The 27,172-nt window shown below is 46.3% G+C and overlaps 1 protein-coding gene across 1 annotated transcript in view; it reads right to left on the bottom strand.

Moving 5' to 3' along the window:
• Nucleotides 1-26,795, bottom strand: part of LOC108902693 (BAH and coiled-coil domain-containing protein 1) — a 63,454-nt gene extending 36,659 nt beyond the window's left edge. The window contains 2 exon segments of the mRNA XM_018704652.2: nt 23,161-23,484; nt 26,546-26,795. Of these exon segments, the coding sequence (XP_018560168.1) occupies nt 23,161-23,332 (172 nt within the window). The 5' untranslated portion in view covers nt 23,333-23,484; nt 26,546-26,795.
• Nucleotides 26,796-27,172: the final 377 nt, after the last annotated feature.

The raw sequence follows: 27,172 nt of genomic DNA, 5'->3' as shown, positions 1-27,172 counted from the left end.
GTCAGTGTGCTGCTCAGCAACAACAGCCCTCCCAACCTACCTTGAAACCCCACCCAAGCCACTGCTCGACTTATAAACAAACACACACACACACACACCTTTCTCCAGAATGAATCTGGTTCCAATTGTTAGGCTGCTGCGAGGGAGGTGTCATAATCTTTACCCCATTTGGGTCACTAATCAGCTCCAATGAGTGCTCCCTACCCATTTATGTAACTTGAGGATGAGTGGTTGTTCGGCATCTTAACAAGGAATTATACAATAATGGGATGTAAAGGGATTCATGTAAGTGTGGGCCAAGTAGTGATGGGAAAAAAAAAGCTGAGAAGACGACAAGTTCCCACCCACAGCACGTTGTTCTTTTGAATGCTGGGAATCAGATCAAAATTTCCTCCCGGAGAAATGCACACCCATTCACATGCACTTGTGTGCTTGGGCATGGCAGTGCACACTCACACACACACACACACGCACATATCTACCACTATGGCTATTGTCTAAGAGAAGATAAAGTACAATTATTTCACCGTGCATCATATTTCCCTGTCTGCTCTTGAAAAACGAGCCAAGGAAGTCTGCGGCTCTCCGTCTTATCTGCAGACGGCAGCCTGAAGGGACGGATGGACGTGTCGTCTAGACAAGGACACCAGACACACAACGAGAGATGAGAGTGATGGTGACAAGGGAAGAAGAGAGACAGAGAGAAAATTGCAGGTGTGACTGCATCAACCTGTTCTCCACAGCTCAATGATCAGCAAGTGCCACAGAGAGAGAGGGAAGAGGGAGGGAGAGAGGGAAGGATAGAAGAAAGAGAGAAATGCCAGGAAATAGAAAGACACATGCATACACACACTGCTAGTTTATAAGACCTCCTGTCACAGAAGGAGTCGGCGAGCGCAAGGCAGTTGAGGCTGCACAGTCAGCGGTCAGTGCCATGTGGCAGCCAGGCTCTGCTGTAGCTCCTCACAACGCAACCCTGAATGATTATAGCTCACGTCCCCGTGGAAAAACACACACTCCCTTCCCTTCTTGTCGCAAATAAATTAAATCAGTATCACCATGAGTTACACGATCAAAGAGAAAACAAGAAACTTTAAGCTATTTCCAAGGGCTGCTCAGAATCCAGCGGCTAGTTGCGGCAGCTGTTGCTGGCACTGCTTTCACTCTCTGACACAGTGAGACAAGACACCAGAACATGTTTTGGTAACATATAAGACTGGGATTACTGATTTCAAACAAGTTTTCTTATTTAAGTCATTAAGAATATCTGTGTTTGTGTGCCCTTAGATGTGAATCTTAAAAGTTTGGCTCTTTAACACTTGACTAATATAAGGAAGGCGGCTGAAAGCAGGGAGTAGAGGCAGAAATGATGAAGAAATAGACATCTGAATGTTTACTTACCAAGTAAAAACATATTGAGCAGGATGTCTGTTGGTAAGTGAGTTTCACTCCCACTTCAGTGTCTTTCTCATCAGACTTTCCTACCGATGCAGTCCCATGTTCTGCCCAGGAATTCAGACGCCCAAGAAGAAGCCAGCCAGACTTTCCGCACACATATTCACTCATAAACACACAACTAAGTTTTCAGACCCTTTCCAGTAACATAAGTGGGGAAACTGGATTGGATTGGGCAACTGCACACACCAGTGGCCCCAGACAGACTGCGCACACTACCCTGAAGGGCCGCTGACTAACCCAGTGCCTACTTCCTCACAATAAAACAGAGAAGGAATTTCAAATGGCTACTAAAGTGGGGGGATTTCCTTCAAACAGTCAAAGTCATCTTGAAAACATTAGCGCAACTGGTAGCCAAATTCCTCCTCACTTCGGAAACAACTGTAGCAAGAGGGGTTTTTTTGTTTGTTTGTTTTGTTTTGGTTGCTTCCCCACACACACACACACACACACACACTTTAGAAAGTCCGTCCCCTGACTTCATCATTTTGGGTTGGTGGGTGGTTGGATGGTGGGACCGAAGGAACGAGCCCCCGCTACAACTCAGATGATCAGAGGCATACTGAAGCGAGAGAGAAAGAGAAAGAGAGAGAGAGAGAGAGAGCAGGCGGTCCAGTCCTGGAGCTGGGCCCAGTGCAGGGGTGGGGGAAAGTGCCAGCAGCGCACGCCTCCGACACTCTCCACACTGCGTGCCTGTGGAGTGAGTTTAGTGGATGTGGTCAGTGCGGGGGTGGGAGAAGTGGAAAGGGAGCAGGAGAAGCAGTTGGAAGAATGGACGGAGGAAGAGATTGAGTGAGAGAGATTGCCTGTACTACAAGGCAACATCCAGAGGAGGGGTAAGGGGCGAGAGTTTAGACTACAAGTGTAGATAAGGGTGTGAGGAACTGTGAGAAACTTTGAGAGTGAAAAACAGCAGAGTGTGTGGGAGTGGGAGTGTGTGTGTGTGTGTGTGTGCGAGCTGCCGAGCATATGTGAGCCTCTCCCTCTCCCTCTCTCTCTCTCCCTCTCCCTCTCCCTCTTTCTGTGTGATTGTGTGTGTGTGCATATGGTGGTCGTCTCGCAGAAGTTGACAGCCTGTGTTTGCAGAGTGGCTTCGTGGTCAGCCACTCGCTCGCGATTGAAGCAATGGCAAGGGTAAAAGGGATTCTGGGAATTTTTCCGCAGAAGTGCTATGCAAATAAAATTGGCTCGGGGAGGTCAGCTGAAGCACACCGCCCACTTCAACCAGCTGTTTATACAATATACAAGTTGACATGATAGGGATAAGAGATTCTAATCCTAAACAAATTAGCCCAACTGGCTTGTCCCGGCTTGGCAGGGAGCCTGAAAACAACAATGGATCCACACAGGCCGTGATGCTACAGAGAAAACAGATAGGAGAAAATGTCTCTGAGGGATATTTTGTTCTAGTCAGGGTGGAGCGATGTCAGAGGACATACACACATCCCACCAATATATGTTTCTCACTGTCTATTCTCTTTCGCACCCTCTTTCATTACTTCACAGGAGTCTGCAAAAACACCTCTCAAGGCAAAGCAGGTATAACATGCGTGCCACTACCTGGCCAGCCTCCTTAAGGGGCATTCCACCTCAATTCCATCGCAATTAATCATTCATGAAGCCCCCTATTTTCATCATCAAAAAGGGGCTCCGCCTCTGATCCCATCACTCCTGTGCCAACGGTGGTGCGGGGTGGGTGGAGGGAGGGCGAGGTTAGTGGGGTAGCAGACGGGAAGAGATAGCAATGTCTGGAAGAGTTCCTGCTGAAGAGGCGTTTTATGGGCACAGTAAATAAAGAGCTGGACACACAAGCACCGGTGCAGCTATTTGTTGAGGAGGCCAGGCCAGGAAGTGTGTCGTTTAAGAGACAATAAGACCTCTAACTGTCAAAGTAAGAGCTGGCTAAAGGGGTGAGCAGTGTGGGTGAGGGCAAAGAGGAAGAAGAAGGAGCAGGGGGTGAGGGGTAAAACACAGGACAGGGTTTGTGGCTCAAGTTTAATGTTGCTGATAGACTAGAAAGTAAACTGGACATAAAGTCACTCAGGACGTTAATGGTTAGACAAATGGCTAAAAGGGAAAGGTCCGAACTCGGACTCGGACCCTTGTGTTTAAGCGTCCTCGCCATGATCCGTGTGAAAGTGCAGCAGTGTGCTGAGTCACCAGCTTCATCTGAGGACAATAAGCAGGCATTCCAGGCCCGGGACGCAGGAGGTGGGAGGACAGGATTCTTAACAGCAGCCAGGACCAGGCCAGGACAAATGAGCTCAAGGCCCATTACCCTCTCTTTTACACCCACCCACACATGCACGCTCACATTCCCTACACCCACAACACAGATTTAATAGCACACACGCAAGAAAAGCAGTGTCACAACACAAAAAATTACTAAACTGCTTTCAGTTTCTGTCATTCAGTCTTCTTTCTGAGAACTTAAATGTTGATGATGTAACAGGAAGTGCATATTACTCCAAACCACTGCAGTTTTGCTTGGACCGGGCCCTCATTATGGAGTGTTTTCTCTCCAAGCACCACCTTGTTATTTCCATCAGCATTTTAGTTTATTAAATCCCCCCCCCCATGCTGCCCGCTATAGCAGTCGCTTTTTTGTCTCCTGGTTCGGATAAAATGCAAGCATTTCTTATGGAATGGCCAATAAAGGCTTGACATTTTGCTGAGAGCTCGCAGGGCCAAGAGCACTTTGTTCTTTGTATACGGCGAAGCTACACACTCCTCAAGGAGAACCATTTGTTATCTGTCCAAACTTTGGTGAGTGCGCTTGTTAACTGACCCATTGTTACATGAGAGCATTTCAGGGCCGTTTGTTGCGTCATGGCTCTTTATTCCTGAGGCATGAAATTGTGATTACCATAGTGGGGCTCATCCATCTCATTCTCTCATCCACATGCACGCTAAACATTCGCATTTTTATTTTTGCTTTCTCTCTTTCGCCTTCCCCTTAATAGTTGTCTCTATCTCATGATGTACACACACACGAACACACATGCAGCAACACACCCAAACACACAAAGAGCCGCCCACAGCTGCGTCAGGCCATCTCTCTAACAATCCAATCTGTTTTCTTTCCCATGATGTTTCCCATTGGCACAGAGAGGAGAAAATCAGATTTACTCCCCCACAGGGCCCATGCAGTTGCACTGATATGGAAAATGATTTCAGTGCTGCTTGAGCCCATAAACATTATTTTGGTCTCCCCTGTTAATGACACATTTCTTCCCAGCATTGTGAATCTCACAGAGGAAGAGATGAGTGTAAGAGGGGGAGGAGGGGGTGGAAGAGAGGAAGGGGGGAGGAATCCTCCAGGGCCTTGCATACAACAGGGGAGTCCTTCACCCCTCAAACTGCATCCTGACATCCAAGACTTTTCTCACCCTCTTCCTCTTTTACACACACACACACACACACACACACACACACACTAATCAACCATGCAGGAACTTAAATTGTCACAGCCTTCAAATAAAGCCCTAAAAAAAAAAAAAAATCAGAGCACAAAGATATCCCCGCTGGAGAACGAGCAGAGTCAAAAAGGGATTTCTCACCTCTCTCTTTTTCTATCTAGCTGTCAGCCTGATTCCAAACACACTGCATTTGGCTCCGGGGCTCAAAGCAGCCCCACTACAATTGTGTCATACAGCCCACATATCTTTTATTGGTGGTAGCAGACAATATAGCACCCCCCCCCCCCCCCCCCCCCTTGAATACAGGGATAAAATTTGTACTTTTAGTGGTAAGTTACAAACGCTTTCTGCCCGTGGCATACTGTCAACAAGAGGAGCACGCCATAGCCTCGAGTCCTAAACACAAGTCATTTAATATGATGGTGTTAAAAAGAGACTCCAACAGGCCAATAGCGAGGCACTAAACCTCCCATTTGGCATCCATTAAAACCCATCTGTGGGACCGAATATGAGGGGGCGAACAGGAAATAGCCACGTTAGATATGACTAAAAACTGTCCTCCACTTCTGAACATTCTCTCACAGGTCTCTCAATCTCCAGATCCAAAAATGGGATTTTCATGGTTCTCCTGTTCCACTGGAAACATCACATGGAATGCTCTGGATCTGGTTTGCTTTACAGCTGATGACTGATCTGTCTAAACCCATTGGTTTTATGTTCTGGCTATGGGGATGGATGGGTGACTAACGGCGGCTTGCGTGCCATGTTTTCAGCCGACGCAGCCAAAGCTCAGCCAGCCAGGTCACGGACACAGACATGCCTGGTAGTGGGAAAAAGGCAGATTAAAACAAGTGCTCAGCATTATTCTCTCTAATTAGTCCCCTGTTAACTTTTGAACTTAATTGGTTAATTGAGATGTGGTTAGACTGGGCAGGTTTCCCCTCCCTCAGGGTGACCATACGGCTCCAGTATTTCAGCCTGGCACTGCCTGGCACAGGAGGTGGCTGCCTCTCTTCTCACTCTATCGCTCTCTCTCCTTTTTTTTTTTTTTTTTTTTTTTTTGAGCATCCCACCGCTCCAGTGACGAGGAGTAATGATGCCGCACAGGAGGCAGTAAAACTGTGTTTTGTGAGTGTGTTTTAGCAGAGATTGTACCCATGCACTGCACATATGCCTGTGCCACATCAAAGCAGCTCTTTGACTACCCAGTCCTGGGTGGTCTAAACCTCTCTTCTCTCAACCAGCGGTGCTAGATAGATAGGCTTTGGAAAAGTGGAGTGTGGATGTGGGTGGATGTTACCTCACCACAGGCGAGTGTGTTCTGTTGAACTCAGAAGTCAGTTTGCTTTGGAGGAAACATGAACAGTGTGAGAAGGGAGAATAAAAGTGCGGCGCAATACATACACAGATAAACACACACACAACCCCAAAGGCGTCACATTGCTCGAGTCTCCCCATCTCCTCTGGATGTATAATGATACCCACAACACCACATAAATCTGCAAGCAGCTCGATTCATTGGGGCAGATTTTGCCTGCTGTCTTCCCTTTTTCACTTTCATCCCCTCTTCTCCCTTTGCTCCTTCGAGTCCCATCACTCATTCCCCTTCTCAGTTTTCCCTTTCCGTCCTCACACCCTCTCCATCATGCCTCCATCACTCTCTCTCCTTCCCCCTGCTGCTCAGCTCCATATTTCTGTCCTCCCTCATCACCTCGCTCTCTTCCCCGCCAGTTGCCGTCACCCGCATGCTTCAAAATGGAAACACTTTCTCTTCATTTTTTGGGTTTTTAAAAACCGCGCTCCCTCCCACTCCTTCGTCCCGTTTTGCGCTCTGTTTCTCTGTTCTCATTTGTCCATCAGTTTTCCTGAGGCCTAGGAGGGTAATGAACATCTTGTTTTATGGGGAGTCACAGGTTCACCCCTCCCTATGTCAGAACCGCCAGTAAATCAGCATCCCGGCATTGAACTGGCAACCGGGGCTTGTCGGAATGTCCTGTTCTCTCTTGTCCTCCCATCCTCTCTCCCTCCCATCCTCCATCTGTGGCCCGGCGCCTCCTTTAGGTCACGGAGAGCAGTGCCGGGGCTTGACTTGAAGTGACTGCTTTGCTGCTGTCCTTTGAGTTCTCTTGGATTGGCCTGTAATATGATAAAGTCCTGGAGTGATGTGTGTGAGAGAAACAGAAGGCAGCTCCCTGCTCTGGCTTCTTTCTGTCTGATGTATCCTGTCAGAGGCACAGAGACGGAACAGTGCAGATAACGGAGCCGAGAGCCGCCGTGCCAGCCAGCCAGCCAGCCCAAGGTCTCTCTGCAGCCCTGAATATAATTTGCCTTTGGTTCACAAGGGGAACAAAGGAGAAATGTTTAATTCTTGCAGCACTGGCCAAGACAAATGCAAGCGTTTTTGCTCTGATAACCTACAGACATGGGGAGGGACGGCACCTAAGTAGCCAAGGCCAAATGATATACAGTATTACCTTGTAAAGAACACGCTGTGCGTCTCCTTGACTTCTATTGTTGCAAACCTTCTGAGCCATAAGGACAATTCTCCAGTCAGCCCATGCAGATAACCACCGTTTTTCCCACTGTAGCAGACTACACTTTCAAGTACGTACAAGGTCAGCCAAATCACACAGTAAATTCTTTTATGAAATGCATCTGACAAACTGGGCTTTAAAGTTGAGTTATGTCTCCTGACCGCTGACACTGGTCATCCATGGAATGCCGCTGCCGGGGCCTGCTCAACATCTGCAGCAACACACTTGAGCAGAGATGAGTAAAATTAGGAGCATTTCCTGCAATCTGTACCGGAGGAGAGAAGGTCATCTTCACCCGAACACGAACAGATGAAGTGTAACATAGAACAGGGCAGCCATAAAAAGCCTCTCCTCTCCTCCAGCTGAGTAGAAAAGGCACAATCCAAGGTCAAACCGGGGAGACGGAAAGGGGGGTTGGGAGGTGGGAGAATGGGTGGGGGCCGTATCATCTTGATCAACTGCTCATGGCCTGTCTGTCTGGTTGGTTGGCTATCATTGCAGTCGTCTATCTCCTTCGCAGCAATCACATCTAGTCAGCTGGACAGGTGGGCGGGCTGGATGGTCACGTGTGTGCCCCCCCCCTTCTCCCTCACTCTGTATTTGTCTGCAGGTCATATTCAGAAATGGCGGGGAGGAGGAGGAGGAGGAGGAGGGAGGCCTAGCGGGGTTACAAGAGGCTTGCAGCATCTGATCGAAGTTAACAGATGTGTTGCAGCTGCTCGTTTTGTTTGCCATAGCACATCCTCAAACTCGCACACACACGCACAGATGCACATTCGCTGAAAAGACACACAAAAATACCACTAGTTTATATATACATGTTAGCAGGACGAAAATTAAACTCATATATTTTCCGACCGGCCATGCTCAACAGCACTACTGGCAGTGTTTTGGGTCTCAAATAAAAACCCTACATCCCAGAGTAACCATTAAACCGACTTTGAACAGTGTGCCTATGAGTGCACATGTTGGCTTTTCTTATTTTTCTTTAATATACGCTTAGCTCTGCTGGCCATAAAACATGTCAACGCCTACCCGTTGGGCCAGAAAGCCACAAGCTACGCGACGGGCCTGACCAGCAAATATGATTTGGGGGAATCCGCGGGAAGGGAAGACAAGCGAGTCAAAGTCACGGAGTTAAAAGAGAGGAAGCACGGGGGGAGAGGTAGCACGGAGAAACCTCAGCTGGGTGTCCTCCTATCCGCGGGAGAGCAACAGCTTTCAGCAGGTTATCACAGCGCCAGTGCAAGCCAAGCTCAGTCTAGATCTGGCAGGGGCCATAATGGAGTGAAAGGCGGGGGAGGGGGGGGGACGGCAGGCAGAGGGGGCCGGGGAGAGACAGGGAAGGAAAATAAAGAAGAGTTATTAGGGTGATGTGAGGCAATGAGGGGAAGAAGGCCTAGTGAAATGTTTTGACACAGAAAAATAGCAAATGTGACTCAGGTACTTAAACAAAGGTTTGAAGAGCAAACCACGGCCATCTTTCTCTCTGTGCCCTCTCTCCTTTGTTATCTTTCTTTCTCTCTGCTCAGTTTGACACACACACACGCATACACACACACACACACATGCGAGTGATAGTTGCAGCTGCAACTCCCACAAACTGCTCATTCACTTAAGCCTGATGGCAGAGCTCGTCTCATGACTGTCAGACCGACCTTCATTGCCTGCCAGGTTGAGCAGCACGTTGAGCTGAGTCCAGGTCCTTTACCCAGATTACTGCGATCCTTAACACCCCATTATTTTCATGAGCTCACATGAACACTAGGTAGTCTGGTAGCATGATTAGCCTGTGCTGGGGCCACAACTTGATTATACTACAGCTGTGTAGTCCTCTGTTATCAGTTATGCATTGTTTTGTGCGATATAGACACCGGTATCGGCAGCTACAGCTCTGACTCGTAGCGCCAAGTGACACATTCCCTCACAGCCAGTATGTGTGTGTGTGTGTGCGTGCGTGCATGTATGGATTTGTGTGTCAGAGAGTGTGGTTTCTATCTCCTTACTGTATTTGTTCTGGCACAGTGTTCTATTGTGGGGCTGGGCTTTGCACTCCTCAGATAAGAGAGCAGTTATGTCAACAGTGGGTGCTGTGAAGGAGCCGCCTGGTCGTGTTGACATTCTACAACACTGCTTATTTACTCTGACCACAGAGTTCTAGCCCATCATCTAGCCCTCTAATGCACTAATGACCAGAGGCCTCCTGGGGTGGAGCCCCCTCCTGGTTCAGCCCGGTACTGGCTCTCTGCTGGTAAGGTGAGAAGTGAGATGAGGGGGGTTGGGTGAACTAATGGCTTTGAAAAACCCTGAGTTTAAAGGAGACTGCCAGCAGATTCTCCAAAAAAAAAAAAAAGGTTGACAAATGCTTCTAACAACACACACACAACCCCTTGTAGACTCAGGCAGCATGAGTCTGCATATTGAGCCGAGCTGAGCAGCCCTATCAGTAAAGAGCCAGTGGAGCAATCCATGCATAATTAGGGAAGGGGGGGGTGGGGGGGGGGGGGGTGGTTAATTGACTTCTTTGAGAAAGATCCTGATTTCTATCAGCCAGTCCCATAATCATGTGAGCCAGGGCTCTCATTAAGCCCCCTCCCTCATTTATCTCTCTTCCCCTCTAACCCTTTACTCCCCCCCCCACTTCGAAAGAGGGTGAAGCCCCCCAGCCATTCCCGCTGTGTCCTCAGCGGGCCAGGAAAGGGTGAGGCAGATTTATAGCTAGCACCTGAGTGAGTGAGGTGCACGCCGGCACCTAAACACACAACGAGCGCACATTCACACACATACACACACAGGCGTGGACACGCGCGCGCACACAGACACAGTAAAGCTCCAGACTGCAGTTGACCTGACTGTGACCTTAGTGCGGTAATGTACTGGCTAGCAGGTATTAACGGCAAACCTGTGTGTATATGTCCCTGTGTGTGATCTCCACACACAGGCACTGTGTTCCACCAAGACCCAATGTTTTTCTTTTCTATTTCCAACAATAATGCTCAAAACACTGTACAGCAGGAACAGCACCGTAACAAGTGCTTTGAATTATTTACAGGCAGAAAGTATACGCTACCTAATGACACGCATTCTTACCACAAACAAAATACATTACGCTAGCATGTCAACACCTATGAATATTTACTAAAACATATCCACTAAGACAAGCCTTTTGTGCAGAATGGTTTTAACCAGATACGGAAAGAAACCAGCTCCCTTCCTGGCTGCTCTCCTTCTCTCTTCTCTTCCTCACTTATTCTCTCTTCCTCTCCATTCTTTGGAAGCAGTGGAAGATTTGGGGGGAAAGCTGAATTCCAGTAAGAGAGAGAGAGAGAGAGAGAGGGAGAGAGAGAGAGAGAGAGAGAGAGAGAGAGAGAGAGAGAGAAAAAAGGATGACGTGGAGAAAAGAGATGAAAAGTGACAAATGAGAGATTTCCTTCACAAGCCCATAAATCAGTAGACGCGGGCAGGGGCAGTATGAGGCCTCCCTCAAAAAGCCAAACTTTTTTTCTTCTCCTTTTCACAGCCAGGGCTAACCGCCCCTTCTCCCTTTACATGCACGCAAACGCACACCTACACAAATATATGTGCGTGCTCACATAGACAAGAATGCGCACTTTCTCCCTTCTTCTCTTTTTTTGTGCACTCTCCCAGATGGTGTTGTAGCTGGAATGGTGCACCCCCTCCCCAATTCCTCTCCACCCAATCTGGTTGTGGCGCAGCGGCCTGGCTGACTGGCACAGAAGCACGTCTCGTAAAATCACTTACAGTTAAGAGTGGCGCGGCTTCAAAGCGGAGCGCCTTCAAACCAGCCCCGTTAAAGGGTCCAAGCACGCGTGCTGAAATAAATCCTGCTCATTCTGTCACATAAAACACACAGGACGTAGGGCTGGGGGGTTGGGGGAGGAGGACGGCTGGGTGGTACAGCTACTGCCGCAGGTAAGCGGGACAGACAGGCGAGGGGAAGACGTGGGAAATGAGCTCTTCAGACCATTTGCCGTGTGCGCACGGCGGGATGCTGCACCCTGGGCAAGGATGTGGGAGAGCAGAGACACCCTGCAGGGTTTGGTGGTATCTGCTGAGCTGGTACAGATGAAAAGGAGCAAGCAGTAGGAACAACTGTCAGCGGCCATTTTTCAGCCCCAATGTGTTTGTGCGAGTGAATGTGGACCGTTGTTGGATGTGAGATTAAACAGCACTGGTAGACTGGATGTGGGGGAAGGCAGTGACTACGGCCTCGTTGGAGAGCTGGGGAGGCTCAGTCACTGCTGAGAAACTTGAGCCCCGTGCAGGACGGGTCCCAGAGACTGGTGGATTGATGGAGATCCAAAAGGACTTAGGATCTGCTTTCATTCTGAATGTTCGCCATCTGCTTGGCTGGAAAGAGAACCTACGAAGCTGGAGAAAACTCTGTCAACTGACAGATGAGACAGTAAGCGTAAAAGTGTGTGTATGTGTATTGTGTGTGTGTATGTGTGTGTACTTGTGCAGACAGTGTGTCAGTATTGATCCTCAAAGCAGCTTCACTTTCTGAAAGAAGATCTGTCAAATGGGGATACACACATTTACCCACACGCACACAAAAATCAAAAAAATAAAAAAGTGCCAAAAAGCACAGAAAAAAAATGGCATTACTACATTGTGGACCTCATAGCTAACAGACATCTTCAGCACCATCATATGTTCCAGTATGCCCAACCATCCTCTCCCTCCCACACAGCTGCATAGTTTACCATCATACCAGAGGTATTGATCCATCCAGTTTCCATGTGTGCAGACGGCTCTGGTCTGGTAAAGCCCCGTTACCGCGGATGACCACTTCTCTCCTCATACTTTAAGGCTCTGTCACACATTAGCCAGGAAAGTACAGACCTTCCACATCACCAAAATAAACCCAACACGTGTCGTGTTTTGTTTCCTAACAACCGCACACAAACCCACGTGTGTACAATCAGGTCCATTTAGGATCCTTGAGCCTGCCACGGTCCACTGCTGACCTCCAAAAGCCCTCCAGAATGAAAACTCATCCTCTTGACTAGTCCTTGAAACACTTGAGTCTGTCTATGACCCTCGACTAACCCAGGATGTTTTCAACTGAGATTCACACAACAAAACCCTGTTACTGTTTTCAAAGTTCTCTCTGACCTCCTGACCTGTCCCGACAGATGCCACAATGATGTCTGCATCCCCTCTGTCTAGAGAGATAACAGGGGCCTAATGGCCTGATGAAGAAGCAGCACACACACACTCCCGTAACTGTCATCCCATATGCTGGGAATGTGACGTGATTTACGGCTCTTGCCAATAAAACAGTAAACCACAGCTTCTCGCGAACGGGGGCGTCGGCACACCTGAGAACAAGCTGTTCCACAAGCAAAGGAAAAAAAAAAGAGTAATTAAAATTATGGGGTGAAAAATGAACACAGCTTCTTAAATCTCTTACCTGCTTATTTATGCAACAGACTTACAGTATAATGCTGAATAAATCCATCGTTGTGTGTTATTATTCTGATTGCTGTCACAGATATATCGGCTAATCAGCGTTATAATTGAAGCAGGTGGATTTACTACATCCCCCAACAGCCTCATGCAGAAGTAGAGAGGAGAGAAATGGATGGAATATAAAACGCCCAGGGCTGAGGTAGAATTAGGCACCTGCATCAGCCCCCCGTCCACCCCCACATGCTGCCCTCTCAGCTGCCTGCCACTCTTGTTTCCTCTCTCACTCCTTTTATACAATCTCTCCACCACACAGCTCCTTTGATTGCTCTTTCCCGTGGGCATACACACACTCACGAATACAACACGCGCACACACACAAAAAAACTCAAACCCACAAAAACACACTCCTTCCACACTGTTCAGAGACAGTTGCGCCAGCTGAGTTTTGATTTGGAAAGAAAAGTTGCCTCCTCTACAAATAATGACAGGCACTCAAGAAACAAGCAGAACACAGTTATCACACGGAAAACACACACACAAACACACATACAAGCCCACGTGCGTATGCCAGCAAAATGCATAACTCACAAAAACATGCAAAAAGCACAGAAAGCCAGTCTTACAAGCAAGTTTAATCACAGATACACACACAGGCAGACACCCACACATAGCACACACACATATACACACGTGTGTCCGCACACCCTCCCATTATGCTGTATAACCAAAAGGCATTCAGCCATTTCAGCAGCATTCTGAGAGCCAGCCAAGTGAGAGGTCTGTCAGTGCATTAGCCAGCATGTAATCATAGCCCAACCTCACTGCAATTAGAAGTGGTTCTAATTCTTCACTGGAAACACTGCCTTCTCCCACCGCTAATAGTTTACTTTACTCCAACAGCTGACAGACCCAACCCTGCCTCCCTGCCTCGACTTCCTAAACACACACACACACACACACACACATACACACACATACACACACACACACACACACACACACACAGACACACCCACAGCTGTAGCCTGTCTGTCAGTGTGGGAGATCAAAATGGATCCTGGGAATAGTCCCCAGCCATGTCCCACTTGTGCCACATCAATCCCATGAGTCTTTAGGCTGTGCCACAGTTCACCTGCGCAGCGGAGCTATGTGAGCAAAGGCCTCCTCTCCTACCCTCTCTGCCATCCCTCTCCGCTGCCTTCAAGAGGAAAAAAATCTCCTATTTTACCAAACATGACAGAGAGAAATGACAGCGAAATCATGAAACAATTGCAAAAATAAAAACCCCGAGAGCTCCTAAAGGCTCTCTGTAGATGAGGCGGGCGTGTGAGGGGAGGGTGGCGAGATAGCACTGGGGAAACATTAGCTAATGAAGACTGAGGAAGAGGGAGCGACTCCCTATACTGATGGTATTGCTATTAGCCCGTGAGCCGGTGCACTTGGGTGTCACTTCAAAGCATTCTCCACTATTAATCAGAGGCTATCCAGCCCTCCAGCAAGGGCCCTGCTGGCTGTGCCGCTAACTACCCCCCTCAACATCAACACAATGGAGCCATCATTACGGCCGTTACGCTACGCCTCGGCCAGACAGCGCACCTTTATCTCGGTATATACATTACATACTCACGGCCAATTAATTTACCTGCCATGTCTCCGAATAAAGGGGGGTGGGTGTGGATGGAGGCGGTGGGGTGTATGCAAGCACACGCTGCCATTATGTAGCAGTTTATGTATTTTGGGTGGGGGATGAGGAGCACCTGGCTCAGGTTGCACACCTCCAGTGGGCTGTGCATTGCTATTGCTGCCTGGGGGGGGTTCCTTTATGAAAGCACCTGCAAGAGGCCCAGACCCACATGCCTCACCTGGCATCACAGGCAGCCCCAGCATTGCCTCCCTGACAGATTTCCCCACTCTGAGCACACACCCCCCCCCCCGGCTAACAACAGCCACTCAGCTGGATATCAGCCACCAAGCTTGAGGATTAACTACCGCACTGGCCCTGTCTCTTTAATGCAAGATACATTTTATACAACCCTAATCCCCAACATCAGCTCTTTCTTCCTTTTGTTTTGACTGTCGTGATGGACAACGCTTTCCGCCGGGTCGAAGTGAGAGCCCCGTGGGGCAGGGGTGAGGAAATTACTCTCTTTTTATTGGGTTGATTGTCAACTGAACGTATCAGTGAGACTAATGGGGGGGGGGGCTACATCGCCTTGTTTGCCGTTGCTCGCTTCTCATAAATTTGCACATTCATGTTACACAAGGATGAGAGAGCTTACAATACAAGACACTTTCCCCCTCCCCCTCTGTCTCCTGTTGTACTGTACTGAGAGCCTGCAGACTGTAGCAGCGCTGAGGGGATGAGATAACCGTTCACCATTGTGAGAAAAGGCTGTCAAAGCTTTGTTTTTTTTTTCCCCTCCGCTCTCACTTCTCTCTCTCTCTCTCCCTCTCTCTCTTGTAAGAATATAAAAAAGATGGAGCAGTGGTTGCAGAAATAGTCCTGTTTCTATAATTAGATGTAAACAGACGAACCAGACTCTCAAGCTTGCTCTGTCCCACTGGCCCCCACAGCCTCCTGGGAAGCAAGATGTGTGAGTGTGTATGACGTGTGTGTGTGTGCACGCGCCTTTGTATGCGTCTGCTTGCAATGCACCAGCAAGTGTATGACAGCATGTGACAGTGTGCATCTAGTCTCGCTGTTGTTCTCCTCTCTCTTCTTCCTTTCTCTCTGTCTGTCTGTCTGTCTCTCTTTTCTCCTGCAAACACACAAACTCACACTCAGTCCCCTCCTCCCCCACAACGCTCACCAGAGGGTAGGTCAGTGGCCGTGCATGGCGAGCTGGGAGAAAGCTAATGCGTGCGGCACCGGCAGACAAGCACACATCTGTTGCTGAGGAGCCAGTCGTTTGCCCCAGATCCTCAGGACACGTACTGTATCAGAGAGAGGAGGCAGTGTAGCCTAGTGGTCACACCTAGGCAGAGGGGACCACAAAAAAAGAGGCAAGAACGAGGTTGTGGGGCAGAGAGGAACCCAGTCTGACAAACATGGAGGACAATAAATGTAAAAGAGAAGAGGGGGAGGTGGGAGGTAGGAGGTTGGAGGTTGGGCAGGGGGTGGGGGGGACAGGGTGCAGACATGGATCATCAAAGAGAGAACATGTAGACATGAAAGAACTTGTGGCATAAAACAAGTGATTTGACAAAAAATAAAGCAGAATGGGAGGGAGAGAGCAGGATTTTTTTTGTTCTAATCAGTGTCAGAAGGAGCACAAGAAATCCATGCAAGAGAGAGAGGAAGAAAAATAAGAAAGAGAGGGAGAGAGAGAGAGCAACAAGTCCCCTTTGGATTGAGGACTAGGCAGCTGGTTGGATGGTCCCAAGAGACTTATTAAAATGGAATTCCTGATGCTAATCTTTGTTTTCTCACAAAAGGGCTGACACATCCTTGAGATGCATGCTGCATGTATATTTAATGGCAAATCTCTGCATATATTTAGCAGCACACCTCATTGTTTGGTACTGTGTGTCACCGCCGCCCGCTGCTCCACTGACAGTCACCGAATCGTGGCCCATTATTTGAGTTTATCTGCTCTCAGCTCCTGGACTCTCCACCACATAGCATCTACATTATATGGATCATAGTCAGCCGATTTGAAAATAGGGAAGCTCAGAATACAGAAAGGTATGCAGTCGAAATAAACAAACAGGAGTGGGAAAGGAAGTGCAGCACAGGAACAACTGCTGAGTTGTATAATTGTTTCCCTCCCAACATGCTACAGCAGAAACTTCAACCTGTTTATTGTAGACCCTGTGCACCAAACTGTTGTCTGACAGATGAAAAATTGCGACTGTTCAAAACTCCTCTTACGCGCAGAGAGCTTTAGCGCAGCACCCGAGTGGAACTGCCACACAAGCTGCATCATGGCCATGAAATCTTGCGAAGGAGCACTGGCGGACGGATCCAGCAGAGACAAACTCAGACGTTAGAGGGTTAACAATGCACCTGTCTAGGCCTCACAGCCAACCACAGGGTGCCTCGGCTGTAGTGGGAGGGGGGTTGTCTGGAGAACACAGCCCAGGACTCACACACATGCATGCATAAAAAAAAGAAAAACCCACCCACCCAAACATAACCACACACACGCTCATACACTCATGTGCATACAGTATTGTCGCTGACCACAAATCTGCTGACAACAATGGGGCAACGGCCCTTTTTTGTTCTTTTCACTGAACGATTACAATAATAACATTGAAATTAAAAAACAAGTAATCTGGATTTTCTGCTTGAGCCGTTAATAATGTCTAACAGCTGTCACATGCAATACGGCCATGCGCTGAGGTGGGCCTGGGGCTGCCTGATGAGAAGCAGCCTGATACTAGGAGAGGGAGGGAGGATGGGGGGGCAGAAAGAGAGAAAGAAAAAAAAGGAGCAAACCAGGGGGAGAGATCTAAATCACAAACAAAACAGCAGTGGTTGACTTTGGGCAAGTGTATCTGTCTATTCAATCTCACAACAATATATTTTCAGTCCAGCTATTTATTTATTTATTTATTTTTTCTTCTTTTTTTTAAGTTTTGGTGTGCGTGCGTATGCGTTCGTCATGGGAAGTGAACAAAAGACTTCCATAGCCTTGTTGGATTCTTAATGCAGTTTCTCACTTCCTCATGTTGAGTGTAAAAATAGATGGGAAGGTTTTGAAATCCAATGCCCCGAAATCCGATACAGGAAGGTATTACCCTGCCCGTCGCTCTCACCCGTGGGTCTCCTTTGTGTTTGTCCTGTGTACACGCCCCGTGCTCGAGGCGAGGGCTCTGTGGCACCATGCCACACGGTGTAGTGTGGGTGGCGGTCTGTTTGAAGAGCCCGTCTCTGAGGCAGCATGGTCACTCGCTAGCCAAAATCCTCTTGCAAAGTCAGACCCCCCCTTTTTTTTTCTTTTTTTTTTTCAGCCCAAGGCCTTCACTTTCTGAGGACAGTTTTGCTGATGAGCAGAGAAATGTGAAGTAAAAGAACTGATTAAACCTTTTATCTGACATCAAATCTGTCACTTTAGTAACCCGAGAGTAATGAATTCCAGATGCTATTATTTTTTTGTGGCCTGGTTGTTGGACACCTGGTATCATGATCCAGTAGTGACAATAAATATTAAGGGAAAGTCTGGGGCTTGCCAGAATTTGAATGATACGGATGCCTGAATTCACTGGAAACACAGTAGGCACATGTAAGCCTTGTAACCAGACGTATTTGCAAATATGAAAGGGACTTACCCTTTTCCAAGACAGTTGACTGCCCTTGCAAGTCGTATGGGTTTCCAGTGGGAGTGTCAGGGGAAGGTGACAGATGGCGGCAGCACCGGGGCAAGGTGCTATTTCAGCCAGGTGTAGGATGCCAAGCAACACCTCCACTATTCAGGGGGACTCCTGTGACATCGCGTCTGAACCGTGTCATCTCACAACAGTCCACAAACGAGCCCGACAACAGGCCAAGGTTCTTGCTCTGTTTTGCAGAGCCAGATAGCAAAAAAAAAAAAAAAAAAAAGAAAAAGAAAAAGAGAGGGAGGGAAGCTCACACACACAAGGCCGGAGCCAAATGGAACTTGGCCTGAGACCCACGTTCTGTCACTGTACTTCCACCACAGCAGCTCCCGGATACAAGAAGCCCTTTAATGTAATATTTAAGATGGGTTATTCAAGATGTCAGTTTGCTTTTCACTCAGGTAAGTCTCACTGCTTGAATTTCTCTCGCCGAATCCCTCCCCACCCTCCACCCCCCCAAAAATTGTTAGATTTAGAGAGAAAGGACTGGTGCAGGCTTTCAGCGGGGCTGGGTGCTGTGCAGCTGAATAATTACGCTGAGCACGCAACACACTCTAGTCGCCGCTCTTGTCTGGGGGTCAACAAGGATGGGGGAGTGGTGGTGGTGTTGGTGGGTAAAAGCAAAGTTGAGCGGGGTGCGAACTGTGAGTGCTCACAACACAAGAGCTACAAGGCCAAGAAGAAGAAGGAGAAGCCTCGCTTCCCACAAACAACCCTCACCCACTCACTGAGGTTTATTCTTTTAAAGACCCCGGTTGTAACCAGCTCTTTGCTAACTCCACCAAACACCTGTGTTTGTCTTTGAAGCGTCTTCCCAACAACCACAGACCCATGGGATATTCAAGCAATGACACGTTCAATAAAAGTCTCGGTTAAGTTATTTATTCCCCTTTGGAAAAAAAAATGGGAGAAGGCAGACAGCACAGCTAACCTTTGAAGGGGGAAGCTGCTCGGATATCCAGCTAGGACATAAAAACCAAGGGAATGCCAGGGACATCCTACCAGAAAACAATAAAGGGGGTGGAAGGGACTGTTTTTTATCTTTAACAGCAGCCGTAAAACACACACAAAGCTGGGGTCTGCAACAATGGCCCGGGGCAGGGGAGGGTGGCTAAAACAGAAGTGGCAGGAAGACCACCGCTTCCCAGACACAAGGGTCTTCCTGCTGGAAAGAAAGGAGATGGAGAAATGGAGGGGAGGAGAGATAGGGCAGCTTATGGTAAGGGAGATGGAGGACATGTAAAAGGGGGGTGGGGGAGGGGGGTTGCAGTGAGTGAGATGACACAAATATGACCTTTGATTACATGGGGTGTTTAGAGCAGAGCTCAGCCATGGACAGCCTCTGAACCCCCTGATGCTTTCACACAGCCACACCTCAGCCGGAGCGAGCTGATCAGAACAATATGGCTGAAAGATGAGCCCCCAGCCATAAATGCCAGCAGTAAAGACAGCTCCACTGTGTCTCCTGCTCTGACACTATCCAACATCTGAATCCACGGCCTCACAGCCAAGTGAAGACCGTCTCCAACCAGCGCGCCAGAGCCAGCAGAAGATAAAATTACTATTTCCAAGTCCTTGTAAATGAACTGGCTGAATTAAACCGCATTAGATGAGTTAACAGGTCTGCGTCTCAGTGTTTCAGTAAGCAGCAAAAGAGAGAGAGAGAGAGAGAGAGAGAGAGAGTTGCTCCAATGTCACATTCCCAGAACACAGTGCAAGTGCAAACTATAAATCGACCACCTGACATGCATTACAAATGACTGGCTTGTAGTAGGTGAAGATGGACAGAGGCAAATGCACACTGACAGAATCTCTACCGGTGCTGAGTAACATGGTTCAGCGGACAAGAAGGTGGGAGTGTGCATTTGCGTCTGTTGTTTGTTCGATCGTAACCAAACTCACCAGTCTGCGATAAAGAGAGAAAAAGGAAAATTTCCTCCCCAAAAAATATGTTGAAATTCTGTAACCCAGCAAGAAGCAACGCCAAGGGAGGGTGTTGCAACCAGCCATCACTCTTTTCAGCAGTGAGGGCGAAGGGAACGCTTGCAATAAATACCTCTGCAAAGTCAGAGGAGCCCCCTTTCAAGGAGCCACATCAGAAACCTGCCTCTGAATGCATTTTTACATCAACCCTGAAATATTCATGCTCTTTGTAAAGTATTCATGTGAACCAGTGTGCAAGTTAGTCCCCAGGGGGAAAGTGCAGAGAAACTGAAGGGATCCAATACACTCGGCAAACAACATGCTCAGTTGTGCTAATGTTGCTAGCGTACAAGGGAGGGGGACAGTTGAAGGGACGCTAATGACCTGCCCTGTCAAGATGAACAACAGGCTGGGGCCAGTTTGGTCAGACAACCTATGAGCATTTGACTGTTCTTACATAGTATGACTGGCCTGTTAAAAAAAAAGAAGAAGAAGAAAAAGAAGAAGAAGAAAAAAAAACCATGAACGGTAGAAAGTAAAGACATCCCAAAAGCATACTTAGTTTTTTGCTTATATTAAATTTGGACCTAATGTCAAAAATGGCTTTAAAAAGGGTAAAAAACAAACCAAAAAAAGTTTGTTTTTTGTGTCACATTATAAATGTGTGCTGTTTTGATGAATTAGCATCTTACAAATATATGGCATGAAATGCGAATTACGCCTCATGTCTCATCCACCTATTTGCATGATGACATGTTTGACATTTTCAAATATTATTAAAATAATAAATCAAAGTTTGTACATCAGCAGAGGGCAATAACAAAATGATTCTTTCAGAGCCCAGGAGAGGGTTTGGAAATTATGTGAACTTATGTCAAATTATTCTCCACGTTAATTCAATCAAACACCTGAAATGTAAAGATTGGACTCATTTTCCAAATCTTGAGGATATTAGATAGACTCCTCTCCAGTCACACCCATGTGTAACCGACGAGACTGGGGAGAACAATAAACCACCTGTGCTGCTCATTGAACAGTGATGACATTCGGAGGGTAGGTCAGCATGTTGGTTGCAGCACAATACTACAAAAGAAAACACCAAATCTGGTTGGGTAAGCACCTGTACCCTGTAGCCAGCATTAGCCTTCATGCTCTTAACAAAACATCTATAAGAGAAAAAGGGGGGAAAAAAAAAACATACGGACACAGGCAGTGTGTGTGTGTGTGTGTGTGTGTGTGTGTGTGTGTGTAAGTGTGTGCAAGCACTGCCAAAAGCAAACATGAATGGTGAGAGATGAATGGTGAACAGTGCCCATGAATTCTCCTGAATGAGTAATTATTCCTCATGTTTAGCACAATTTTGCAAATGAATTCAGAATCTGTAGAAACACAATGAATTTGAAAATATCTTTTGATTACCCTGCCACAATACTGCCTACAGCAGATCAGTTTAATAAGATATTAAAAAATGGAAATAAACAAACACACGCGCAAATAAATAAATAAAATGCAATGCAGAAAACAAAACAAAAAATAAAACACTGATACTGTATTTACCCACCTACAACAACCACCTACACGTAGCCCACAGAATTCAGTTATAAATTCAGCTGATATACGTTACATAAAATAACTTCAAAGAGCTAAATTTTCTTTGCTTTCCAGTGACCCCAGATTCCTCAGCTGCCACATCATAAACATGTGTTTTTAGATGCAACATTAGCATATTTTCAAAGGAAATGGTTTCCAGAGGTGTAAGTGTTTGATGCAATCAATATGCCACTGGTGTCATTCATCTTATTCAAAAAAACCCTCTTTTGTTTTACATAGGTGGGCAAAATAAAAGCAATAACAGTATATTGTGACCCAGTCCATCATAACATCTGTGTGTTTTTTTTATAATTATATCCAATACAGCATCTACACAGAGTCACCCATATGGTCTCAGAAATTATCATAAATAAAGAAAAGCTGAATATTACAGCATCACCAGAGTTTTTTTGTTTAACATGTTATTTTAGAGGATTATTTTTTATCAGACTGCACTGGACTGTACAGGTGTTTCTTTCATTCATCAGCTGCTATGGATGATTCTGTTCAGCAGCCTTTATGATGAGTTTTACATTTGGACTGTGCTGTGTGGACACAAATGTGTGCACTAGGTGTTTGTAAACGTTCACATTTGGGTACACAAGATACCCAAGTCACTTGTTAAACCTGATGCATGCACTGTGAACACATTTGCACCCCGACACTTTCGAAGCCCAACATAGGAGGGAGGATTTTCCAGCACTATTGTTTCTTCTTTCGCACACAACCTCTATACACTGCACAACCCCATGCATGCAGACCTGTTCCACCAGCTTCTTTCTCTTTCTCTGGCTGCTTAAAGCTCTGGGTATGGGCACGGGGGTGGGGTGAGGGGTGGTTTTAAGTGATGGCATCGGTGTGACACTTATCAATGTAACGTGAAATGACAAAAAAAAAAAATCTCATTTTAGATTCAGCTCCAGAGCCAGTGGGGGAGACCAGAGCCAGTGAGCTCTGTCCAACTCCCCTACGTGCAAACTAAAACAGACCCTAAATGCCATTTTTAAATATCATGGCATTTACCTAACTTATCAAATGGCTATTTGTTTAACTAAAATGCCTTTATTACCGTTGAGATATTTGCTGTAAATGTTGGTTCAGCTTAATCAAAATTCCTGATCATAGGCCTAGTGTAAATCAAATTCAAATTCACCTGATTTATTAGCTGATATTTGAATAGAGAAACTCTGTCAACAACCACACCTGGGCAACCTTTTATTTAAGACAGAGCCCCGTCTATTCATCTCTTTTGTCTAAGAAAAAAAAACATAATAATCTGCTTTGTTCTACACCACACATGCAGGCCACACGCTGATAAATGCGCATGGCTTTCTAGCGCAACATAAAGAGAAGAGCATTTGAAACAACAGCCAGCGTTGAGATAGATAAGTGTTGCCTCTATTGGAATTAAAAGGAAAAGAAAACATTTCAGAAGCTGCATTCTTCTGTGACAAAAAGAAACACGCAGATGTTTGACTAACCTGAGTGAGGAGCCATTGGTATGTGCGAGGGATAGTATTTCCCCGGCGGGAAGTGACCGGCGTGCTGTACAGAGCTGTGGCCCGAGGGAGCGATCCGAGAGGCGGCTCGGTGCACCAGGGCGCCCCGCTCTGATAGGAGGTGCGCCGGAGCAGCGAAATCCCGTCCTTCCATTCCGAAGAATGTCGAGTAATCCGAAATCCGGATAGGGCAGGTCAGGAAAATCAAATGCAACCCATATAATAATCCTTTCCTTTAGATCTATGTGTTGCATTCAGTCGATTGCAGGCTTCTCCAGCCAAAAACGTAGCCCCCGATCATCTTTTCTGTCAAAACGAGAAATCAAAGCAATTTTCATAATCAAGAAAAAAAAGATGAGAGCACAGTTAAGAATTACACGGTGCAAAATACTGACATTGCATTATATTCCTTTAAAAATGTCAGAGAAAACAAATCATTAGTGCTGCTCCATTGCATTTTGTTGTAACAGGCTACCTTTCTCTCATGTCAAGGTTTCTTTTGCATGCAGCTAAAATCACCCCTTTCTCGACCTAAAAGTGATGGTGCAAAAATAAGTCACCACCGCGGATACAAACGACCAGCGAGGCGTCCTCGAGCCCACTGAGCCGGGCTCAGCCTCAGCTCTATTGATCAGCCTGGGATATAGGCCTGATATGCATCATATGGAGAAGAGCACCTCATATTCCACACAGACACAGGCACGACGAGCAGACTGACACATTTCAGGTTCCCATGTAGAAACATAACACATTCTATGTAATAGTGTTCATCTTATATATTTTATCCAAACAATTAATTCAGCTACCACGTCAGCAGTTGCCAGCTGTCACTCTCTCCCAAAAGCATGGTGAGCATATTAACATGCAGTACATTTTTTTTTATGAAATCGTGATTGCTGCAACAATCTATAAAAGCTCAGTAGTTGTGTTAGAGGAAGGAACGTGTTGCCCTGTATGGGTGGGATAAAATGATGGAAGCCTACTCAGCCTACATCTCAAGGTGAACAACGCTGCCTGCGTTCTCCTGCTCGTCCTATTGTTTCGGATTGACACAGGCGTTTTTCTCCCTATCACACCTCAGACTATTTTCACATTTTTACACCACACTGATCTTGTATAGAAAATGACATAAATGACAAATACGTTTTTTTTGTTGTTGTTTTTTGTGCACCATATGCAAACTACAAAACAACCCAGTTTATAATAAAACTGGCAATTGATAAAATGCACAAATGCATCGACCAATTTGCGGAAGCTGCGCTGTCAGTTCACAAAGTTTCCAAACAAATCATAAAGTAAATGGTTTGATATTTAAAGAATAAGAATATAATTAAAATACCGCTCTATAACAGAGATGCATCAGTTCCTGCAGACATGGACTCTCTCTCTCTCTCTCCCTGGTGTGTGTGTGTGTGTGTGTGTGCCTGCGAGTGTGCGCGTGCCCGTGAGTGAGCGAGCGTGTGTATGTGTGTGCATGTGAATAACTGCACTCTCACTGTCTTCATCTGCCTTGACCTATTTCAGGTCAGGTAATCAAATGGAGTAGTAAATACATTATGGGCTACATCCTTTGCCATGCCACAAAAATGGCATTATTTAGGTGAGATGTGGAAAGGGGGGGAAAAAAATCCCCATTCGTATGAATTAAAATAAAATGTAATTTCACTGTGAAAATGTCTGTTTTTGTCTTTACAACAATCACCTAAACATGACAGTCTGTCTCTTGTTCCTCAGTGATGGCTGCGAGTGATTAAAAAATAAAGCAGGCTATAGCAGAGGGCAGCTTAATTTCACTGTTCAAATAAATAAATAAATCCTACATGGCAGAATTTTCTTTACACAGTAGGGTATGTGTGTGGTTTTATCTTATAAATTCTCAGTTGGGGGTCCCTATAGAGAATTGCAGAGAGCCCCCAGCAGGATAAAAGCACAATTTTGCCATAAATTAAATTACTAAATAAATACCTAAATTCTGTAATGTATAAGAACGAGCAGGCCTATTCTAATCATATAGGCTGTTTCACACTCAGTACTATTATCTCCCCATGTAGCCAGTTACAGCCTAGCCTACAACTCAGTGCTACACCAACAACAATAAAATCCCTCCATACGGAGATCCTTGGGACAAAATCTTTCCAAGTGAGGCTTCGTGGGCTTAATGTATGTGCATGCATGTGGGTCCTCAACGTGAAAACGTTAAAGAAGCCCCGTTCTAGCATACGTGATAGCTGAGCCTTCAGTAAGTGAACTGTGGAGAGATCCAAGGTGAATGGCCGCCCGTCAGGAGGACTGCCTTTGTCTCCATACTGAGAAAGTGCTTTGCAGTCGGCCATTACCTTCCCTTCGCCATGCTGTTGCATTCAGCCCACTCCTATGTCTCCACTAACAACCTTGGAATAAAATTATTTACTATTTCTCAGATTGGCACGAGCCTGCTGCTTTGTGAGTGTTCGAAATGTACATTCACGTGAATTTAGTTGCAGTAGCGTAGATAACCGTGGCCGTTTTCTTTCATTTTACCCTTAAATATGCGAATTCCCTCATAAAAATATACGCTCTAAAAATTTTTTTAAACCTTCAAATGATCGACGCCCCTAATTCAATTCATTAAGGAGCTGTCAATTTCATTTACAGAATCCAACCGAAGGCAGGAACGCACACGATAAATCAAATAAGGCTGTATAGGTCGGATCGTGCTGCGAGGAGAGGCGGCCCTCCGTGACTGGGCAAGCCGGCAGGGAGTGCATCTCGGTCGGGTCGTGTGGAAACATGCCTTCCGCTCGATCCATGCAAATCCTCCGCTTGGAGTTTGAGATAAATTTCACAGCCGGACTAAAACCACAGTTTACACCCTACCGACAAGCTAACATAATATATATTTGAACAATTTATCAAAGGTTCTTAAATCTCGACCAACAGCACTAAAAAAATAAGATAAGATAAATAAGATACAAAAAATAAAAATGATAGAGAGTGGCACGTTCCTAAAAATGTAGGATAATTAAAAACAAAGCATCAGCAAATAAGTCGTCGATTAGAAATTAATTATTTTATATATTTACAGAAATGTTACAACTATTATCTAATAATAATGATAATAATAATAATAGTAATAATAATAATAATTTAAGGGCACTATATTTTGTCGGATCGTTGGATTAAATCATCACTTTATTCCACATAGGATACACCTAACAGACATCCTGTTTTGTTATTATAGCAGTGCACTGTGTATAATGGACAGTATCTCACATACAGCAGCATTTTGGACTAAATAACCTACAGTCATTTTACAACGAGGAAACAGGCCTTAAAATATTTTATTCAATAAAAAAAAAACTATAAAGTATATAAAATTACTACTTACTGGTATGTTAAATCCTTGCATAACAATAAATTATAAAATCACAAAACACAGAGAGGGAAGGTGCAAGGCCAGGTGCGACGCCCATTTAAAATCAAAATCTGAAATAAACCATGTGGCTAGAGTGAAATCCTACAGTATTTCCATCTGAGGCTGTGCAGTAGCCTGCTGGTTCAGTCTATGGAAGCAGTGGGACTGGGGCTTCCGGCCTGGCTGGATCGCGGCTCGGATCTCCGAGCAGCGCTTTCTCTCCCGGTGCAACTGCGTACCTCGCGTCTCGGGGCAGGGTAAACACGCCCTCCCATTGGTCGGATACCTGCATGTTAATGAGCTCGTGCCGCCCGCCCGCAGATACGGGGGGCTCCGATTGGCCGCTAGCGCAGGCCAATGGTGTGGTGACTGGCAACACTAAACAGAGCGAAAAGCGCCAGATTTAAAGTACGGGATGGTCTAAATCACTTATAATAGAGCTCAGTGCAGCCTCAGCTCAGCCTAAGAATGCATGGTAGATTAAAAAGACATTTGCAGGCAGTGCTCATAACAATGTGAATAATGTAAAAACAAAAATTAAATGGTCAGAATCACAGCTCAATTTATGCAGAACCCGAAGTGAACTTACATTTCTTGTAA

Source organism: Lates calcarifer, linkage group LG11, assembly GCF_001640805.2.
Source record: "Lates calcarifer isolate ASB-BC8 linkage group LG11, TLL_Latcal_v3, whole genome shotgun sequence".
Classification (NCBI taxonomy): domain Eukaryota; kingdom Metazoa; phylum Chordata; class Actinopteri; family Centropomidae; genus Lates; species Lates calcarifer.
This window is presented reverse-complemented; position numbering and strand designations above follow the sequence as displayed.